Source organism: Notothenia rossii, assembly GCF_949606895.1.
Source record: "Notothenia rossii genome assembly, chromosome: 3".
Taxonomy (NCBI): Eukaryota; Metazoa; Chordata; class Actinopteri; order Perciformes; family Nototheniidae; genus Notothenia; species Notothenia rossii.
The window spans coordinates 31,465,494-31,488,969 of NC_136901.1; the positions used below are offsets into that span (position 1 = coordinate 31,465,494).

The window sequence follows — 23,476 nt, forward strand, 5'->3', positions numbered from 1 at the left end:
GCTGGTTTGTGCGCCGTCCCGGTCCCAAGCTCAGGATAAGGCGCGCCTCTTATGTCACGTAGCCCGGTTGGGCCTGACAGTAAACACCAGGAAGAGCTGCCTGGTCCCCTTCCAACGGGTCACTTACCTGGGGTTGGTCCTAGATTCGGTCTCCATGAGGGCCTACCTGACACCTCGTCGTGTGGACGACATTTTCCACCTTCTCCCCATCTTCAGGCTGGGCTAGGGTGTGCCTTACATTCAGTTCCTCCGGCTCTTGGGCAGACTGACGGCTGCCTCAGCCGTTGTGCCCTTAGGCCTGCTGTCGCTGCGCCCTTTGCAGATGTGGCTGAACAGCCTTCACTTGGACGCCAAGTGGCACAGGCACAGGGAGGTCAGGGTGTTGCACCAGTGACTTCACTCTCTGTCACGCTGGAGAAACAGGGCCTATCTTCTGATGGGCGTGCCCATGGGCGCTATCCCATCCCGCCGGGAGACTGTCACTGTAGATGCATGTCTCTCAGGGTGGGGTGCGGTGTGGCAGGGCAGGACTGTTCAGGGTCTGTGGTCCGCCTAGGAAGGTGCATATCACATCAACGTGCTAGAGCTTCGCGCTGTGCTGCTTGCGCTCAGGCACTTTTTACCCCAACTGACGGACAGGCATGTGCTTGTTCGTTCGGACAACATGTCCACGGTCTCCCAGATCAACCACCAGGGGGGCAACAGATGGAAAACATAGAAAAGTCATTGTGTACAAATAGTATGTTGAAAACCAAAAGAAAGAAACTCAATTCATTACAAATTAATGAATATTTTACCCAGTTCTAAAGTGTTGCACCCATTAAAAGAAACCGAATTCCTTACAAAGTACTTCATATTCTACCAGTTGTTAAGTGTTGCATACACCAAAGTGTGTCTAAAAGTATCTTAGTAACACAAGAAAAGAGAAAAAAGCATTGATGTTAACAAAAACTGGATTGTTCAATTGAAATAGCGTTAAAATCAAAAGTGCCTTTAAAGAAAATGTATTCAGACAAAGTATTTTATTTTTAGAAATGTTTAAGGTTTTGCATACATAAAAGGAAAAGAGAGGGAAAAAAAGCCAAAATCTGCCTAGTGTCAGTAAATAAGTGTTGAAATCACAAACTTGCCTTTTAGATTCACAGTCTTTAAGAAAATAAAATGTTACAAAGTGGTTGACATTCTACCAGTTGTACAATGTTCCTACATAAAAGTGTATCACAAAAGTATCTTGGTTTCAAAAATGTTTAAGGTTTTGCATACATAAAAAGTGTATCTTACAGTTCCTTTGTGAGAGAATGACACACAAATCTGCCGAGTGTCAGTAAAAAAGTGTTAAAATCACAAACTTACCTTTTAGAGAAACAGTCTTTATGAAAAAATCTAATCAGATAATGTACTTCATTTCTAGTTTTAAGGGTTTGCATACCTCAAAGTGTGTCTAAAAGTATCTTGGGAAGAGAAAAAAATAAATAAATCTGCCTAGGCCATTAAAAGAAACCGAATTCCTTATAAAGTACTTTATATTCTACCAGTTGTTAAGTGTTGCATGCATTAAAGTGTATCTAAAAGTATCTTAATAACACAAGAAAAGAGAAAAAAAAGCCAAAATCTGCCTAGTGTCAGTAAATAAGTGTTAAAATCACAAACTTGCCTTTTAGAGTCACAGTCTTTAAGAACATAAAAAGTGTTACCTAGTGACTGACATTCTACCAGTTGTAACGTTTTCAGACAACAAACTGTATCTAAAAAGTATCTTGGTAGTAGAGAGAAAATAAGCCAAAATCTGCCTAGGCCATTAAAAGAAACCGAATTCCTTAGAAATTACTTCATATTCTACCAGTTGCAGTGTTGCATACATCAAAGTGTATCTAAAAGTATCTTAGTAACACATGAAAAGAGAAAAAAAACAAAATCTGCCTAGTGTCAGTAAATAAGTGTTGAAATCACAAACTTGCCTTTTAGAGTCACAGTCTTTAAGAAAATAAAATGTTACAAAGTGGTTGACATTCTACCAGTTGTACAATGTTCCTACATAAAAGTGTATCACAAAAGTATCTTGGTTTCAAAAATGTTTAAGGTTTTGCATACATAAAAAGTGTATCTTACAGTTCCTTTGTGAGAGAATGACACACAAATCTGCCGAGTGTCAGTAAAAAAGGGTTAAAATCACAAACTTGCCTGTGAGAGTGACCGTTGAGCGGCCTGAACAAGCAAGGAGGCAGAGGCAGAACGTCCAAAAATACAACCCGATGTGGGCATTTATTGAAAGATGAACACATCACACACACACAGCCTCAATCCTGCTGCTGCTGTTGCTGTTCACGCGAGCCCAGCCTGCAGCCACCAGGATCTCACACACACTCCCAGCCTCTAGAAAACAGCACCTAAATACACACACTGACTAACAAGACACAGGTGAGGGGGAGCAATTAGACACAGGTGAGGGGAGGAGCAAACACAGGGCACCAGGTGAACACAATCGGATAATCAGCAGGAGGGAACACAGAGACGACCGGAAACAACAGACAAGATGAGGGGTGAACACTTATATAATTAATGCCATTTAATAAATAGCAGTAACGGCGTCTCGTCGTTACATTCCCCCTCTTTTCTCCTAAAGCGCACAGTACCCGGGATAGACAGTCTTGGCTTCCTTCAAGTCCTTGAGTTTCTAGAACGGACATAATAGATCCCTCCCTTGAGGCTACGGACAGAATAGATCCCTCCCCTGAGGCTATGGACAGAATAGATCCCTCCCCTGAGGCCATGGACACACCAGATCCCTCCCTTGAGGCTATGGACCTAATACCTCCCTCCCTTGAAGCCATGGACACACCAGATCCCTCCCTTGAGGCTATGGACCTAATATATCCCTCCCTTGAGGCTATGGACACACTAGATCCCTCCCTTGAGGCTATGGACCTAATATCTCCCTCCCTTGAAGCCATGGACACACCAGATCCCTCCCTTGAGGCTATGGACCTAATATATCCCTCCCTTGAGGCTATGGACACACTAGATCCCTCCCTTGAGGCTATGGACCTAATATATCCCTCCCCTGAGGCTATGGACACACCCCCAAACATTGTCACAAAGTGCTCCTTCTCCAATCGCTGATCTCCAGCACATGTCGCAGAAGGTAGGCTGTGTGTAAACTCCAGAGAGGGGAAGTTTTCACGCTGTATAGATCTGTCGTCGTGATGGTACACTGATGGCTGGCCTATGCTGTAAACTTCAGCACCTTTTAACAAAACAGTAAGTATATAAAAACGTTATTTCTGGATACTTTACACATCAACAAAAAACATTTGATTTTTAAAATAAGCTAGATACAAACTCCTACGGTTTTAACTATACTCACTTTCCACAGGGAATGAATCATATGGGGTTCCACCAAAATAGTTAATCCTCTCTAATATTCCAATTCGTATTTGGTTCAGACTTTCCTGAACTGAGACACACACAAAAAATATTTAATTAAAGATCTACACCACAGTATTTGGACTGGAGCTCTTCCTGGAATGGGGTTGGTGCTCCATCCTATTTTTACCCAGGAAATAAGTGCACACAAAGGTATTTATTGATTTCATGTTCACAAATTCAAACCTACATGGTTTAATTACATTGTTAATTAGTCTTACCCGATCAGATGCTGGTTGTGGGTGCCTGAGAAGTCTGATAAAGGTAAACAACAAATATATTCAAACTACTGTACTGTTAAAACATTCTGCTTCTTGTGGCACAAAATAATATGTTGACAATGTTTTATTTTAGCCTGGCAAACTGTTGTCCATTCGTGGAGCGCTCACTTTTGGAACATTTGGAATGTCCCACACCTGCATACACACAAATGACTGACTTAAATAAAATAAATTAACTTTAATTAAGAATAAATGCCACAATAAATCCAAACTGACCAAGGTATATTATATTGTTGACCGTCCTTTAACTCTCACATTAGGATTTACATTGGGGCAACCAACTCCTCTCTGAACATATAATATATCTACATGATGTCAAGAGTTACATTTAGGTGCACAGTGCTGTCTCTTGACTTGCAAACTCTTTTACCAAACAAGCTAACGCTAGCTGGGTAAATATGACGCTCTTTGTATCAAAACAAAACTTACCTTCTTATATATCGACTTTTTCCACTTCGATCAAGTTTGTTTCCTCCGGCTTCAATTTGCAGCACTCTTGTTAGTCCTTCCTATGTCTGGTCAGACATCAATCTGTTCCACGTAGCACGCCCCCTAGAGGCCTGGAGCACTTCCGGAATGTTTTTTTTTTGTATGTGTACGTGGACTTTGCATATCGTGCAGCGTTTTTTTGTTGCGTTTGTTTTCGGGGTTTGTGCGTTGTATTTAGTTTGCATCATTTCTGTAAATGCAGCGTTTTTTCATTTTCAGGATTTGCTTGTTTTTCCTTTCAGGATTTGCAGCTGTTTCCTGCTAATGTATGCGTTTTGGGCCGTTGTTCCGCGTTTGCACCTGCCGGCCACCGTACAACATCATATGTGTAATTCGTGGCACAATTCAAATGGGATCGAAAGATAAGTTTTCTCTCTTCGTTGACTTCAATACATAATTTTTCCAAAATAAGGGTGTGACTTCGCCACTCTATTTACGTTAGAATAAATAGAATGGTTTTGAATAATAGATGAGAGTAAAATCTACGTCACTTTACAGCCCCGCCCACTTTTGAGGAAACCAACGCTGTCATTTGAACAGCGATCGAGCCTGAAGCCACAGAGATCTTCTTTTACTGTCCTTTCTTCTTAGAGGAAGTACAGAAACACGTAACTCTGGATTTGTTTTAATGTTTGAGGTGCAATAAACAACACAGTGTGGTGGTTGTACTCTCCAGCCACCTCCCTTGTGTGTGTTTTCCCTTTCCCTGTCTGTGTGGGCGTGGTGGCTGTCACTGATGGCTCCCGGCTCAACCTCCACCTGCTGCAATCAGTTGGCACCCTCCTCTACTACACACCTGATTTCCATCAGCCATTTACTAATGGCATATCAGCGGAGGCTCCACAACTTGTCAGCGCCAGATCGTTGTTTAAACCCCAGTGGTAAAACTCTCAGCCATCTCAGCCTTCTTAGTATTATTACTATTTCCTCTACACCTGAATGTTCTTCTTACCTGTTCTTCTTGTGCTCCAGGATCACTCTCCAGCCGGATTATTCTCCACGCTCCTCCACCTCAACAGCCGTCACCATCCGGATTATTCTCCACGCTCCTCCACCTCAAAATAAACCTTTTTTAAACACTCTGCCGTGTCCTGCGTTTGGGTCCTCTCGGATAATCGTAACACACAGCAGCTTTTTGGCATGTTAAAACTATTATTTTTAAAAAAGCCCAAGAATAATATAAACTGCACCCTGTGTCCTTTTGTGTCCTTCTGTAGTCCATTTACTGTTGTTTGTCTTGTCTTACCCTGGCTGATATCTCACTAAATCCACTGTTTTAATTGTTCGCTATATTGCCCCTATGCCCTGTAAGGTGTCCTTGGGTGTTATGAAAGGTGGCCCCCCAAAATAAATGTATTATTATTTTTAAGAAAAACAACTTGGTGTGGTGTGGAGGGGATGTAGGAAGCAGGGGCAGGTGGGGAGAGATGGGGCTTCAAGGTTCAAGGTTATGTTGTTTAAAATGTGTCTTGGAGATAAGGACCAGCTGCACACAATAAAATACAGTATAACACAAAACCAATAAGACAAACGGTGACACATGGCACACCAACAATCAATCATCGTCCAGCCTCAGCTTTGGTATTCTTTCACAACCATTTTATGGGTTTATTAGACAGACTGAGCAAACATAAACATACGTGGGGAACATAGTGCTGCGTATCAGGGCTGTGAAGTGCAGAAAAAGGCAAAGGAGGTAGAGAGATACAAAGTTTCATAGCTGAAGCAACCAACAGAAAAGAAAAAACACCAAACGGACCCCAGAGATACCCGACATTTTAGTCTAAAAAGAAAGGGTCTGGTTTTAGGGTGAGAGACAGAGAGTGTAAGGACAATCGAGGAGCCAGTACCTGTGACTGAAGGTGGTGAGGCCCATCATGGAACATGAAGATTTAATAAATACATAGTAGGTGGCGATATATGCTCCTAGTGGTAGCGATTCACCATTAAACAAAGAAGAAGAAGAAACATCAGGGGGAAAGAGAGGAGACACACAAGCACCCACTACGGCACGTAACACATGTGCACACACAGTTGGAGCAAATGCCCTTTGAAAAGGACTGTTTTTGTGAGCTTCTGTCTCATGCTGCCACTCTGTAAGCTCAGAGTAGTTGTTTTTGCAATGTGATGCAGCCTTAGCTTAAAAAACAGGGACACAACTAATGTCAACAGCGTATGGTGGTGACTGTCCTCTTCCGCACAATGTAGAGGACTTCTAGCAGTTTGATGGGCTGTGATCGTCTGGAATCTGCTAATGCCTGGCGAATTACCCACTCTGCTGCCCTGACAACACTCACTGTGCCTTCAGACGGAATCACCAGGCCTCCATTGTTTCTTAAAGTCAGCAGGTGGTAGCTCTTGTCCTTACTGGCAGATGCAGCGTCCGTCACCAGGCTGGCACGGCAGACATCACAGGACAGGTTCTTGAAAGTCTGTCGCACAACAAATCCTGAAATTAGAGGTGGACCGATTAATAATAATTAATAAGCATGGGGAAATTAGAATTTTCGACGGACTGTGAATATTTCTTTTTTTGGACTATCGTCCGATTAATCGCCCATCGTTTTCACCGCAGATTTTGACTATTGGCACAATCGGTTAGAAGCTAAATACACTATCGGTCGACCTCTACCTGAAATGTACACAAGAGCGTTGTCCACAAGACCATCGAAGCGAGTGGGAAGGTAGCTGTGGTCATGTACAAGGGCAGGAATGTCAGCAAACGGGGAAGGAAGATTTTCTCCTTCTTCTGCAGAGGACATATCTACAGCTGACAGGTTTGTAGATGTGTCGATGTGGTAGGACTGGGCAGCAGAGGACATTGCTGCTGGTAGGGACTCGGTGTCATACTGTGCCGTCACATTACCTTTGCTGCTTGGTTTAACAACCCAACACCGGGCCATCAGCTTCCGGAAGATGTACTTGAACTTGCTGGCATTAGGGTTGTCATTCCAGCCACCTTAAAAAAAACACAAGATATACAAGTATATTACACAGATATTCAATATATCGTTATGCTTTTTTTTTTTAAATGTCAAATTAGAACCAGCCACGCCTGAATGATCTTTTTCCACATAAATTAAGTTGAATGACATTATCATACAGTTCAGACTGTATCACAGTGGTGACAAATTCTGCAAACGGATAGACAAACACACAGACATTTTTCTTAATACTCAGAATGGTTTCTGTGACACTTCCAGATACTGTATATGTCTTCAGAACTGCATTTTTCCAAAAAAACAAACAAACATATGTACAGACAAACTGAAAAGAATACAAGCATTTGCTGTCACTTAGTGTTGCGGCTGGTAAATATGAACCCTACCGGATGCTCTGATGGAGTTAAAGAGAAGCTCCAAGTGCTCCTGGCTGAACCTGTAGGTCAGTACACATCGCTGTTCTTCAAGCAGCACAGGAACCATCAACATCAACGTGTCGATATTGATGATGAAGCCCAGGATAGAGAGGAACCTTCAAAAGCAAATATTGTATTACTACGATGGTCCCACCAAAACAGGAGACAAGAAAGCAGGGATGCAAACACATACAATATAGGGTGAAAATAGTTAATGCCAGGGCAGATACAAATCCACATTTCACACAATTCACTTCATTGCCACATTTTGGGGGGAAAAGGGGGCCGTACCATAAAGCTGACTAGTTTGCATCCCTGATCTTAAAAGTATAATCAGTGTGAGGTTTAGGATCCTTAAAATTGCTTTTAGGACACTAAACCTGCTTGAATTAATTCACCACCGAACATGCAGACCATGCAATACAGACCATGCAATACATACCATTTTGACACCTGCATCTGGGGGAACAAAAACTGAACACAACAGAGGAACAGAGACACATTCGCTGGCAGCAAACACATTGGAGCCAGATAGTGTATAATATGTACCACTTTATGAACTCAATGCAGAAGAGTAGGGCATCTTATGAACTCGATGCAGACAGGACAGAGCATCTTATGAACTCGATGCAGACAGGACAGAGCATCTTATGAACTCGATGCAGACAGGAAAACAGTGCATCTCAACTCGATGCAGAAGATAGTAGAGAATCACATAAACTTGATGATAAACAAGAGAACAGAGCATCTCATGAACTTATGTCATGGACTTTAGGGATGCACTGAAACCGGAAGAGTTGAGTTATTGGTAACCGTTACAAATCTTAGATACTCAGTCAGAGCACCAAAGCAGTACTACTTAGTTTACCTTAGATAATTTAATGATTGGTAAATCAACTACTTATATACATCTAACCCAGAATAAATAAATAATAATAATTAGGGCCGGGACTCGATTAAAAAAATTAATCTAATTAATTAGAGGCTTTGTAATTAATTAATCAAAATTAATCGCATTTTTAATCACATATAAATATTTGACCTGAGAACAGTGAGAAGCAATTTTTTTCACATGGATTTTAGTATACCATTGAATAATGACTGAATACATAAGCTTAAGCAACAAAACATTGTTTATTTTTTTCAAGGTGGTACTTAACCAAGACCAACAGAAAAGTGCAATTTTTGCCATAAAGTGTAGCAATAGCATATTTAGGAATATAGTACATTTCAGAGATTCAGGTAGCCTATAGGTAGGTAGACCTTCTGTAAACTATAACACTTTGTTTTTTAAGTAAAACACAATACTTTCAAGTACATTCAGAACATTGGAAACCCTGACTATTAGAAAGCATCTCTTTGTTGCTTCAGAGGCCATAACAGACTTTGTTGATTTACCAACAGTTGATTTAAAAATCTAATTAATTTCAGTCCAACTCTCTCAATAACCTTGGCCAAAACAATAAACAGTTCAACATAAAGTGCCAGTTGCACCAACAACGTAATAAATAGTTCAACATAAAGTGTACCATTTAAAATAAAATAAAAAAGTGCCAGTGATTGACCTCAATCCCTCCTATTCTTCCAATATCCTGATGAAAATAAAATCTCTCTGTTGCATAGGCCACTGTTTGATCAACGCGAATTGGGTGTGGGTCCTTGTACTCCGAGTCGGGCTAACGTCCATGCTAGCTTCCACGCTAGCTGCTATATGTTTTGCATTGAGGTGATAATTGAGGCTTGATGTGCTGCGGTGATATGCGAATTCCTTTTTGCATAATTTGCAAACAACCGTGGTCTTATCGACGCTTCCATCCGTCCGTTTTTTAAAACAAAATGTCCCATTCACGGGGCCAACCAAAGCGGTCTCATCAGCTTCTTCGTTCATGTTTGACTATTTTTCACTGTGGTTTGTTGTTGTCTGAAGTCATGAACGTTAGTTGGTGCTCCAGTATAATCGGTACCCCTGAAACTCATCCAGTGAGAAACGTTCCGCGGTGCAAAAATAAGTGCGATTAAAATGCGTTAATTTTTTTAACGCGTTAATTTTTGTGTAATTAATTAATCTTAATTAACGCGTTAAAGTCCCGGCCCTTATAATAATACATTTGTACTGGGTATTGGCGACTACTAAAAAGTTGAGTAGTTGTACTTATACTTGTGTGGGGCGAAAATGGTATCAGTGCATCACCAACAGAACATTTACTATTTTAAAACACCTCTTTGTTCGGTAAAAGGGTGTGCCATCTTCCATCTTCAAAGTGAACAAGTACCCCCTGGCTCTTGACAAGAACTCCCTGGTGCTTGTCCAATTCCTAGAACCAAGGGGGGCTTTGAACCCTTTGGCTCTGGGATTGCGGCTGTTCAATATGTCAAACCGCCTGTCCGTTATCTATAAACAAATATCCAAATTAACTGGAAGCACTGAAGTCATCACCATAACTGGGTGTCAACAGGTATCAGATAGCAAACATCCAAGTATGAGGAATAGCTTGATAAAACTATATTTCCTCCGTGGCTGTGCTTTTTAAAGGTCACATGTCATGGCCATTTCCACTGATCATAATTCCATTGTTGAGGTATACTAAAATAGAAAAATACTGTGCAATTTTCCAAACCCACATTGGTTTCACATACAGCATCTCTGTAAAGTATGTGTATTCAGCAGTATTCACTTTCTCCACTAAACGGCTCGCTCCAGCTCTCCCCCCCCCACCCCTCCGTGATTTCCTTGTTTAGCGATACACAGCCAAACACAACCTGAACACACACAAAGTCACAGCCGAAATAAAAACAATAAGTGTGGCTTTATATTGAGTAAGAAAAGGGTTTATAGGTTGATAAACGCTGTGAGAATGGGTCTGCAGAGAGAATTTTGAGCGATCCCAACTGTCTGTTATCAGCCTGCAGCAGCCAGGGAGCAGAAATCAGCAGGGCTGCCTGCACTGAGTCTGTGTGTGGATTGGTCAATTTGGACCAATCGGCGGGGGCTTAACGTAACGGCTCCGCGGGCGTAACGTAACGGCTCCACGGATTGGCCCATTTAGTTTCGGGTACGTGCTTTCGTAAGCACGTACCCGGAAGAATCCAATGGATGATGACGTCATGATGACGTTTCACCAACGAGGCGTTTTGGGGAGGTATTTTCTGTTTTAGAGTTTTACTCGCTACAGGGTGTACTTTGAGGGTTTTGACTCTGCACACCGTTTACATGCAGAAAAACCTTCATAACACACAAGGGGACGGGTAATAACCGGAAAAGCATGACATGTGACCTTTAAAATGAAATTGCTGCACTGCTTTAAACCTGTAAATCTGAGATGTGACAATAAGGGTGCTTCTGAGATTGTGTAAAGAAATGGTAGCAACATATTCTAAAGAGGCTGGGTCAACATCAATCTTGCAATACTATTTTTCTTACATAGCCCCACTGATCCTGTGTAGCAGGACTTGTAATGTACATACATCCACTAAGTAATTAACGATTATCCTAATTATAGTCATAATATTGTCATATCTTACACGTGAAAGGTGATTCCATGGGTTCTTGTCTGCAGACTGTGGTGATTAGAGCATCCGTAGGCTGCACAAAAGTCCGGCATAGTCAGTTACTTCTGTAAACACAAAGCCAACAATTTCCTGTATCATAATGTATTTAAAATGTAAGATGTTTTTAACAAGCCAAACCACTTGGAAGAAATCACGTGTAACTAAATGTTGAAAAGAAAGAGCAGTTCTGCCTCTCCCACTGGTGTAAAGTTGCTGGGTCAACTTTGTAATAGGTCTCACTCACAGCCTCTTGTTATTAGCCAGCTAATAAATACAACCACGGCACATACACAAAGAAAAGCTGCAATTTCAACATGTCCAAGCATCCTGTATCATAGCCATGCTAATAATGTTTATAATAAACCAAACCGTTTGTAAATCAGTCAAGATTTCAGCGATTTAAGAGTATTTTTGTGCAGATCACTCACCTTACATCTAGCCATCTAGTGTTTATATATGTATGATTAAAACCCTCTTGTGTTGTTTCCAATAATAACATATCACAACAGTGTCAGACAATAGGCCAGCATCAGCCTTTGAGTTGCATCACATTTCTTCTGACAGAAAGAATAGGGAGTAATGCATAGTTTATTATGGTTCATAGATCAGACCTTACTGTAAATTAACCCTCCTGTTGTCTTTGGGTCAAATCTGACCGATTTACTACTTTCATCAATCATAACTTTTTTGTTTTACATTCGATTGTATTAAGGCTTTATTATATCCTTCACAGTAGACATTTGAACATACACAATTGCTGATCACCACTTTCATTGAATTTTGGATGATTTAGTCAACTTTGTAACACCTATGGTGTTCCCGGTCAAAAATGACCGCCATAAAGACACGGAATTAGTAACCATCCGGATCAGATAAAACACACACACACACACACACACACACACACACACACACACACACACACACACACACACACACACACACACACACACACACACACACACACACACACACACACACACACACACACACACACACACACACACACACACACACACATTTTTTTGTTAATGTAATAGCAGTTAAAACAGAACCGGTCAAATTTGACCGCGAACACCAAAGTAAGGGAGGGAAAACGAAGACAATAGGAGGGTTGAATCCTATATTGCCTGTGTTGCTGCTATTCATCTAAATCTACACCACTGTTTTGAAAAGATATCAGGAATTAAAGAAAAAAAGATTTGCATCACAGCAATTGAGAAACTACCTGTGTAATCTTTTTTCATAAACAAAATACTCATCTGTACATTTAAATACAAACACAATTTACGCAGATAAAAAGAAGTTGGAATACTCGAATAATCAATGTTTAATTTTACAAAAGATTATTGAATAATGATTTTATATCTTTAACAACTAATGGTCATGTGGTAGTTTATCCCTGCATGGCTTGTTACCGGTGGTGAAAAGTAACAACGGTAATTTGAACCACTAAATATTGCAGATTATTTTATTGTATTACATTTATTTGACAACATTACTGGTTACTTTTGCAGGTTCATATTATAAATACCAAATTAAATCAACTAAAATATTAAGATGTACTATTATGGATAGAGATTATTGCCACCGTTCGTCTTCTACCGCTTATAAGAGTCGGGTCCCTGAGGTAGCCGTTCCAGTATTATTTCAACCTGCAAAACGAAATATAAACCAGTGATCAGAATCATAAATCCTTTATTAGTCCCACAGCAGGGACATTTACATTGTTACACCAAAAGTGGCATAGCAGTTAAAAAAAGGTGTGCAATAAGACATAATAAGCTAAATTATAAATATATAGAAGAAAAGCACACATTAGTTATACTAGAATAAAAATAAAGACAAATAAGTAGGTAAGTTCACATCCAATGATGAGCAGCAACTTCGGCACTTAGTGACATTTGTAATATATGGTTTTGAGACATTATACAAAAATATGTAAAATATATGTCTTTCACATAAAGGTGATTATTGCAAAGTTTATAAGAAAAGTTTCAATATTATTTGAAAATATAAATATTTTTTGCAAATCATTTTCATCCCGTCTATATTTATTATTTTGTTATAGCATAATGTCACGCAAGTGGAACCTTGTTCAACATTCAGAGTTGGAATGCTTTAGCAACCTGTTCTGCAGGACAAAAGAACAGGGTGCGCCTTATATTGCGACAAGAATTGACGTTTGACATTCTTTTCATATATGTAACTGCAGCTTTCCAATCTATTAGAAAGCTGCAGCTAATTCAGAACGCTGCTGCTCGAGTCCTCACTAACACTAAGAAAGTGGATAACATCATTCCTGTTCTGAAGTCTTTAAACTGGCTTCCTGTGTGTCAAATAATTGATTTCAAAATACTGCTGCTGATTTATAAAGCACTGAATGGTTTAGGCCCAAAATATATTTTTGACCTGCTGCTAAATTATGAACCATCCAGATCTCTCAGGTCTTCAGGGACTGTTCAGCTTTCTGTCCCCAGAGTCAGAACTAAACATGGAGAAGCAGCGTTCAGTTATCATGCTCCAAATATCTGGAACAAATTCCCAGAAACCTGCAGGTCCGCTGCAACTCTTACTACTTTTAAATCCAGGCTGAAGACTTTTCTTTTTGCCGCTGCTTTTAATTGAACTATTCATATCTTAAACTGCACTGTAACTTTTATTCATGTATTTTTTCTTTTAATGTTTCTTTTATTATCTTTACTTTTTAATGACTGTTTTTAAATGTGATTTTCTTAATGTCTTTTTTTTTTGTAAAGCACTTTCAATTGCCTTGTTTGAAAGGTGCTATATAAATCAACTTGCCTTGCCTTGCCTTACAAGATGGCCATTAAATAATAAATAGTTTGATTATTTATTGATGCTTCACTAAATATTTATCTATACTATATACCATATTTAGACATTTTTTTTTTTTTACATATAATTGTAACGCAATACATGATTGTCACTAAAAGCCTTGTCTCTACATTACAATACAATATAAAAAATAGTTGATTAATTAGAATAACAATTCAAGTTAGTTGCTAATAAAGGCAAAAATAGACAGATATGTATAAGTCTTTCTTTAATAGAAATGTTTCTTCTACCCGAAAAGTGTCCAAACCAGGCTTGTCTGGATAAGCGCATTTTAAAAACATAGTCATTGTCCATGCCGGTTGCAGTTGGATTATTTGTCACAGTTGCTCCGATCAGATTGATCTCCTCCATTTTGTGGATTATTTACGATTTTTGAATCCACATAAACACATCGGCAAAATACGGCTTACTTTGATGTGTTTTAAACAGTTTAATCCCTTTGTGAATTGTTTCCACTTCCGCGCCGTCCTTTAATTTCTTCATATAGCGGGCATCCAAATGAATAAATCCTGAGTCCAATAACCATCAAAGTCACTCCAATAGTGCTCCTTAATTATGCGCTCATCCTCCTTTAACAAAATACTTCACATTCATCCAGTTTGTGACAGTAATTGTAGCATTTTGAGACTTCTAAACTTTAATTACCGCTGTTGCGCCCCCTCCCCCCCTTGTGTGTGTGTGTGTGTGTGTGGGGGGGGCACAACTTCCAACAGGAGCCATTTGGGGGGGCTCTTGGGAAAAAAGGTTGGGAACCACTGCTTTAGAGCATGTATTTGAACAACCACATATTTAGCCATTTTGATGGGTTTTAATCAAAACGTTCCTGTCTTATTGGCCTTGTGTGCTTGATGTGTTTTCCAGTTTTAATATTTTGTATTTGTCATGCATATTAATTGCTCTGAAAATCTTTTAACCTTTGTCCGGAAGCTTCAGAAGTGCTACATAAACAAAATTATTGTTAATAGTTGCCAATACAACCTATTAATAGCCTCAGCCATATCCCAATTATAACTTATTTAAAGCTTCAATATGTGATTGTCGCATAAAAGCTTTTACAATTTCTGTAATAGGTTTGGAAATCCAGGCGTATGTTTCCCTTTAACTTATATATTATTATACAGCACTTTTAAAAAAAGAGTCACAAAGTGACATGGATTAAAAACAGGCCATTTTCCCCCAAATATACAGCATTTCAACAATAAGGGTGGGAAGTGGTAAAGGCCTGATAATCGTCTAAAGTTCATAAAACGTACTTTTTTGTCTGGATAAATTAAAGGGGACGTGTTTGTCTGAAGGGTTAAATAATTGACTGGGAAACATTCACCTCTTTGTAGAGTTTAATTTATAGTTAGAAAATTCCTCCCCGTTTTGCAGTCTTATTGCGTAGGTAGGGGGTCAATATTAGACTAAAAGTTATGATAATAAATAATGCGTGAAACAAAGGATAGCCAAAATATTTGAGAACATTCAAACCCCGCTGTGTTACGTTAAATAAAAACACATCACAACAGTGTCATACAATAAGCCTAGATCAACATTTGTTGTGTTATTCTCTATATTTCTTTAATTTATAAGGCCTTTTAGCCTACTATTTTTGTCTTTTTCATGTCAACAAAGAGTTCAATCAGGAGAGTTTTTTGTTTAAATAACATTTATTGACACATATATGATAAATGTTAAAGTCTTACACACGATCCTGAAATCGGATATATAAAGGGGGAAATGCAGCCGTGAGCATATAGGAGCTTATTGGGTTATGGTTGGGGTTAAATAAATGGCAAAGATATGTAGAAAATAAACGCATTTAAGATACGTTCCCAACAAACGTAACGTCGGAGAAAATTGTAAAAAAAAAACGTATTTAACATACGTTCATAACAAACGTAACGTGGGCGTATCATATGCACGCAAAAACTGACTTCTGAGTATCTATTGCACAACTTTGCAAAGTCGTGTCATTTGTACGGATTCTGGTGAGATCAGGCTGGTGTCTCCTACGGCCACAGCACCTACAACTGCAGGACCTACAACAGTTGCACGTACAATAACTTATCTTACAACAAAACCACCAACTACATCACACCTACGACTGCATCACCTACAATTGCCGGCCCTAAAACTACTGCACCTAGAACTGCTGCACATATGACTTTTGCACCTACTACTTTAGCCCTTAAAACATTCAGATTTACTTTTAGATCTCTTCACTACACAATTTCAAGTGATTTGCAGAATCTATCATCTGCAGCTCACAGAAATCGAGCTGCAAGGATAAATGGATAGGTACGTATTTTTCATAGCTAATATTAACATAAAATTCTCACCTAATATTAACATACATAACATATATGTATTGTCCTATGTTATTTTTGTGTGCATTTGTTTTGAGGTTATAATTCATTTGTTATATATAATATATATATATATATATATATATATATATTAGTTATATTCATTAGCCGATTCTTTTGAAAATGAAAAGTGGAAAATTAGCCAAACGCAGCAGCATTTGGATGCACTTCAACCAAAACCCAGGCAGTGATAAAGCGCACCATTTGTAAAGGCAAACTATCCTTTAAAGCAGTGTCAACGAATAATCTCCATCGCCACTTAAAAACACAGTATCTAATATAAAGAGTTGCATGAATTTCATTTAAGGCAAGACAACTTTATTTACTTCACACATACAGAGGGTAAATTCAAAGTAGTACATTCACTGACATGGATATGGCGCCACCTTGTGTCATGTTTACAAAGAAGATTATTGACATTAGGTCTGGCAATACAGTCAATCATTATCCTGGTGATTATTTCGCTTATTTTCCCTTCAAAGAGCCATAATTCCCATCACTAATTGCTGCCCAGGCTTGCCCATGCTTTTACCAGCGGTCCGTTCTGGTAGTTGACCAGGAAGCAAGCCACATTGAAGAGCTCCTCAATGCTTCCACACACAGACAGTGGTATGGCTTTGTCAAATAGTTTGTTCTCTTTGACTCTTCTGATGCACCTCTCCACATGGACCCTCAGACGTGCAATGGATTGAGTCTGCCTGACATCCTTCCTGCTCATTTGGGTTTTTTTGTGCAGAAAGGCAGGCCGGTACACTTTACACTCAACCAGATTGTCCACAAGGAACCCTTTGTCGACCAATATCGCCATGTCTGGTGTGAGCAGGCTCACGATGCCAGACAGCTTGAAGATCTCCCGGTCACTCATAGATCCTGCATACAGGCCAGACACAAATGTAATGGCACCATGTGGTGCCATGCCGATCATGGCCTTGAATGTAGCATGCGACTTGTATGTAGAAAACACTTCACTGCAGCAGGAGAGATGATGGAGTCTGGCAGAATACTTCAGTGCAGTCAAGCACCACTTGTGTGTCAGGGAAAGCTGAAAACTCTGGTGGAAGGTGAGCTTTGACAACTTTGCGTGGGATCCACAGACGTTTGCTTTCAAGCAGTTGGTAGAGGAAGTGTGTCCAGTAGGGATGTGCATCTCCATCACTGAGGCCGATGCGATGCGCATCTCGATACGTTACCACGATACGATACATTAACGATACCTTTGAAACACCAGGCGATGCGATGCGATACGATTCACCCCTGTTGCGATACAGTTCGATACGATTTGATTCAACATTATGCGATTCGGGGCGATACGATGCGATTCAACACGATGCAAAAATAATGATACTTCAATATGGTACGACAGAGGATTTTTGTTTTATTCCTTATATGCAGCAAATCATACATTAACAAAAAAGTGCTTTACATATTTGGTACTGCACATCCCATCATGCCGTTTATTTTTTTACCTTTAAAAGCTCTCCAGAGTACAATTGTATAACACCTCACAGTTAAACAATGTAAGGATACATTGCTCATGATTAACAATGTGCAAATAACAGCTACCATAGAGCAATGCCCATACAGCTGCCAGCCTGATGTGCTTAACACTCAGAGGCTAACACACCAGTGAGCAGAAAGCATTGGTTTCTATCTGAACAATAAAGAAAACAAATAACCTTTCACAAACAGGTATTTCATAACTGCTTACAGTAAGGAAGACATTTAAATTATTATTGGCCGTCACAGGCTGCTGTAAGCTAAACACCTCTCTCTGACAGAACACCTCACTGAGTGATTTAACTCATATGTCTCACTTTCAGGTTTCTCTTTTCAGCCGCAGACCCCATGTCGCCTCTTTATGTGCGTCGCTAAGTTCCTCGTACTACTTGTGTACTTTAAAGCGGCTCGGCATCGTTAACAATTTGCGAGTGATTTTTCAAGTTGACCGTCTGTAGTAATAGTGCCGCGCACATATACCATCAGGACGTTACTGATGGGGTGCGGCTGCGGAGTGATACTGTGTGTATGCAAGTCCGCATCTAGGACGGATCTATGTATCATGGCTGTAGACCTGTTAAGTAATAAAGATACCTCATACAAAGGTCTACGGATACCTTATTACTCTCCATGACCTGCGGTCAACTATATAGCATAAATGACTATTACACCGTCTTTCTTGAACAATCCGAAGTGTTGCCAAACGTTTGATTTGTAGGTATTTTTCGCTGCGCTGTGTTTCTCTTTCTCCTCAACTTCAGTGTGTGTTGATAACTGAGACTCTCGTTCTCCGTAGTGGCGAAGCAAATATCAAAGATCGTCTCTGCTGAACGTTGACAAGATAAGGGGATTTTATATGAATGAATCGGTTTTTTACCGATGCAAAGACGCTACGCAATCGATGCATCGCGAGTTCAACCCAAACTGTAGCCGATGTGCACTCTTTCAACCGGTGCACTCGCATCTTGAACGTTTATGCCGGTGCACCGATGCGAATCGGTGAATCTTAACATCTCTAGTGTCCAGGTGGAAATAATTCTGCTGACTGTGGTGCGGTGAATGCTAAACCGTTCTGCTAGATCCCTCAGATGTAGGCCCACTGACAGGTGCATGAGGAACAGCAGCAGCTCATCAATGGGTGGAAGTTTCTGTGAAAACAAATAAGTGTTAGGCATACTGTAGATACTGTTATAGGGGAGACCGGGTACAGTTGTAACACATTTTCCTGGGGTTTGTTGTTCTGTGTGTGTGTGTGTGTGTGTGTGTGTGTGTGTGTGTGTGTGTGTGTGTGTGTGTGTGTGTGTGTGTGTGTGTGTGTGTGTGTGTGTGTGTGTGTGTGTGTGTGTGTGTGTGTGTGTGTGTGTGTGTGTGTGTGTGTTTGTGTTTGTGTTTGTGTTTGTGTTGGTTTTGTGAATGATGTGATGCACTTGTTAAACGGTGGTATAGTGCGCAGCGTGCATAATTATTAATATACATCCATGCTTGTATGCTGCTTACCGTTGTTGATGGTTGAGAGGAATCCGAGCTGCTGGTAGAGGCTGCCTTGGCGTTGGTGATCCGCACCATCTTGGTGTTGGCTGCAGGCTCCACCAATTTCCAAAAGACGAGGAAATGCTTGTATGTGGCAAATCTAAGAATGTAATATTGTTCATGTTAGACATAGTTTTGTTTCTTAAATTAGCTTCCCCAAATAAAAAGTGTTTATCAAACTAGTGGCCATAACAACATCCTGATAGCCTTATAAACAAACCTTATAGACAAACCTGGTGTAGAAACGAATGTCCTCGTCCGACCCTGCCAGGCGTTGTATCCCGAAACGAGATCTCAGTTGTAACACTTCCAGCTGGTGTTGGAGCTCCCTAACCTGGATTTTCAAGGTTTCGTTCTCGTCGGCCACCAAGTCATGATCCGGTGTTACAGTACAAGTTGAGTCATGACAACTGGCGACATTCTATTATTTTCGTCATAGGAATCCGGGGCGTGTACATTGAGGACCCATTGTTGACTTACCAGGAAAGAAACATCGTTTGTCGTTTACGTTCATCTTTTGCTATATCTGCCTCCATAGGATCACTTTGATGCACATTCAGTACTCGTATGTGAGATTGTGGGGGAGAGGTCGATATCGTGACGCTTACAGGGAGGTATCGAACATTACAAAGTAGGTGACTGTGTAGATGCCTGTTCAAAATATTGCAAACTTGAATAAATCATTTAAATTATATTATTTGTTTCCGACTTTCATTTGTTCATCGTTCTTAATGTGATGTATATTAGCTTTGATAGCTGTCCATACCTTCAGACAGCCTAAAAGTAAAACACAAGTTGTTTATTCACAAACGCTCATCGACATGACTGGATCACTCATGACAAGTTGTGATCAGCTCCGATTAAATTGTGATATCAATTCTGTAGCTATTCTCCAGGGAGCACGTTTTTTTGATGAAATACCTGTATCCCTCTCATCACAACAAGACTCTACACTGTGCAGGAAAAACAATTACATACATGAAAATAACCTTGATGCATGGGAATGAAACACACAAACTATCTTCCGTGGCTATGCTGATATGTCACAGTAACAGTCAACCACATAAAAGTAAGTCCAGCGGGGCACACGTTGAATACATATAAAACATTTGTACATCATTCTTAATGTGATGTATAGTAGCTTTGATAGCCTAAAAGTAAAACACAAGTTGTTTATTCACAGCCCGAAAGCAACATCGAGATGACTGGATCATCTGCAGTGTTGGGCAAGTTACTTCCAAAATGTAAGACAGTACATTACTTACTAATGTCTTTTTTAAGTAATAGGCTACGTTACATTACAATATTACTGTCTCTGAAATGTAATGACTAACACTACTTTTATATTAGCCTATTTTTGAGTTACTCTACCAAAATAACCTTAAAAGAATGGCTAAATATTTTAAATGCTAAAATGTAGTTAAGTGCAGCTCATTATACATCCAGTGAAGGACAATGTGGTATAGCATAACAACTGTGTAGGCCATTAAGGCTACTCACAACTTTTATTACATGGCTTAGTTGAATACTCGATTCTGATTCATTGAACCTGTGACACGTTGTTAATACAGTAGTACAGACCACTGTTGATGACTACAATGAAGGTTGCTAAGGAGGATCAAGAAAGAGAAAGCAAAAGAGGTTAAAAGACGGAGCGCTGAACGTCAGATAAATCACCAGAAGAAGGCAGAGAGGAAGTAAATACTAGCAGGAACACGGAATGGGCTCTGTAGTGTGTTTAGTATGTAATAAGCGGGATATTTGTGCAGTGAGGCAGTCATGGGGAAAAGAACATCCGACAGCCTGGATCTTGATGAGCCTGAAGGGTAAACAATTTTTCTCTGGTGTCAGAATGTCTTGCAATGTTGGTAAATGGTTCAAAAACATAAAACCATTTAATTTCGGGTTAAAATGTGTTGTTACTGCGTTACTGAGAATTGTAACGGGCAATATATTACCCACATTTTATTAGTAATGCATTACATTACTTTGTTACAGCTAACAGTTATACATTACTGTAACTCCGTTACTTTTGTAACGCATTACACCCAACACTGTAACTGAAGCACGTGTTCATCACAGGATCGATCACAGCTGGCCACAGCTGACCATCTGGGACAAGCTGTGATCTGCTCCTTGATTGTCTCTAGTGCTATATAAACTGGTGGAAATGACACAAATGTATGAGGATAGCGAGAGAGATATAGCGAGAGACATAGCGAGAGAGACATTTAGAGCGAGAGAGACATTTAGAGAGAGAGACATTTAGAGCGAGAGAGACATTTAGAGTTAGAGCAAGAGAGACATTTAGAGAGAGACATTTAGAGCGAGAGAGACATTTAGAGAGAGACATTTAGAGCGAGAGAGACATTTAGAGTTAGAGCGAGAGAGACATTTAGAGTTAGAGCGAGAGAGACATTTAGAGCGAGAGACAGATACATAGCGATAGAATAGTGAGATTCGACAGAGTAAGATCGATTGTGCGTGAGTACTGAATGTGATTGTTTGTTTGTCCTTGTGTGTTGTGTGTTAATTTAGTGAGTAGTTGTTTGCCTGTGTGTGTGTTGGAGGGACAGCATTTGTGTAGGGCTTAATATTAGAGAGGGCCAGCAAACCATGGATGCAAACATGGTGAAAGAACTGTTGGATTTCCATATCCGCCATATATATCCTGAAGTCTTGACTAACAAACAGAGGTTTGCTATCAAAAGAAGAGCTGAGTCCTTCAGGATTAAAGGTAAACATTTCAGACATGTGGTCTTCAGAACATCATCTGCTTTGATAACACTGTTGATACATGTATAATTATGACATTTCAATACCAGACGGAGACCTGAACTACATATGCAGGAGGAAAAAAAACAGGACTGAGCACCTTGCAAAAGTGGTCTTATCAAGTGAAGAAGCCAACGAGCTCTTCATAGAGTTCCACTGCAGCCTAATTGGTGGACACGCTGGAATGGAGAAAACTCATCTGGCCATCATTCAGCGGTTCTATTGGCCTGGCATGACGGAGGACATCCGCAAGTGGGTGAGTTCAAAATAATGAGGTAAATTACACATTATGGTACAAAAGTGCAACACATAAAGGTTTATAGTGTGTTTTTTTGTTCAGATTGCTGCGTGTCCCCAGTGCCAATCCAAGAGGGCCACTATCAAGGAGAAGAAAGAGTACACTCCTATTGAAGTACAGGACACATTTGCAGACAGTTTCAGCTTTCAAACATGCCAACAGTAATGTACTGCAATGCTCATGTGTATTTTTTTCATCTCAGGTAACAGAGCCTCTGGAACTTGTCGGCATGGACCTAGTGGGTAAACTCACAGTAACCGATGGTGGCAATCAGTACATTTGTGTAATGGTTGATTATTTCACCAAATGGGCAGAGGCATACCCACTTAAAAATAAAACAGCAGATGAGGTGACCAAGTGTATTCTTGATTTCTTTTACAAATTTGGTGCACCTAAAAGACTGCTAACAGATCAAGGCAGGGAATTTTGCAATAAGGTACTACTGTGAAGAATTATGACTCCCCATTATGTAACTGCTGTGCTAACTTATTTATTTCCTGTTTGTCCCAATGTTCACTTCAAGGTCAACTATAACCTTTGTGAGAAGCTGGCCATCAAAAGAAGCCTGTGCTCGCCGTACCACCCACAAACAAATGGTTTGGTGGAAAAACTAAATGGCACAATACAAAGGTATATTTGTTCATAGAATAACAAACATTACTGTTCCTATATGAACTAATCAGAATTGATAGCTAAAAATACAACAAAAGTAAATAAATCAGCTGCTTTATCATATATTAGAAACCAATTTCTGTTCTACCTTCTTGTGTTTGTACTTGACCTGAATTTAGGTCCCTGAACAAACTGGTGGAGGGTGAGCCCAAACGGTGGGACCAACTCCTCCAAGGGACGATGTTTGGTCTGAGAACGAAAACCCAGCTGACCACCAAGTTCAGTCCTTATTTTCTGATGTTTGGGAGGGAAGCGAGGTACCCGTCAGAGGTGCCCAAGGAGTATGAGGTAAGATCTGATAATGTCCTCATCCTTTTTAATTATTCATACTATTTCAAACATCAATGTTTTCTCAACATTCTGACGCTTTTCTGTGGCAGATAACGGAAGAGAA

At 40.0% G+C, this 23,476-nt stretch overlaps 1 protein-coding gene and 1 long non-coding RNA gene across 3 annotated transcripts; one reads left to right on the top strand and one right to left on the bottom strand.

The window, feature by feature from the left end:
- The first annotated feature begins 3,134 nt into the window (after positions 1 to 3,134).
- LOC307034222 lies at positions 3,135 to 5,355 on the top strand. Of its 2 annotated transcripts, none has more exons than XR_013806831.1 (3): positions 3,135 to 3,258; positions 4,870 to 5,074; positions 5,166 to 5,355. It is a non-coding gene; the product is annotated as an uncharacterized lncRNA (long non-coding RNA). The 2 variants fall into 2 exon arrangements; XR_013806832.1 differs by having other exon boundaries at positions 3,195 to 3,258; positions 4,436 to 5,074.
- A 180-nt stretch (positions 5,356 to 5,535) lies between these two features.
- Positions 5,536 to 19,839, bottom strand: LOC307032049 (uncharacterized protein). The gene is made up of 6 exons (XM_079669752.1): positions 19,558 to 19,839; positions 19,305 to 19,437; positions 18,685 to 18,955; positions 11,074 to 11,165; positions 7,522 to 7,667; positions 5,536 to 7,152 (listed from the first exon to the last, which is right to left on the bottom strand). Exons 4-6 carry the CDS (start codon positions 11,151 to 11,153, stop codon positions 6,776 to 6,778), a joined length of 603 nt encoding a protein of 200 aa, XP_079525878.1. The 5' UTR covers positions 11,154 to 11,165; positions 18,685 to 18,955; positions 19,305 to 19,437; positions 19,558 to 19,839; the 3' UTR covers positions 5,536 to 6,775.
- Between the last annotated feature and the right edge of the window lie 3,637 nt (positions 19,840 to 23,476).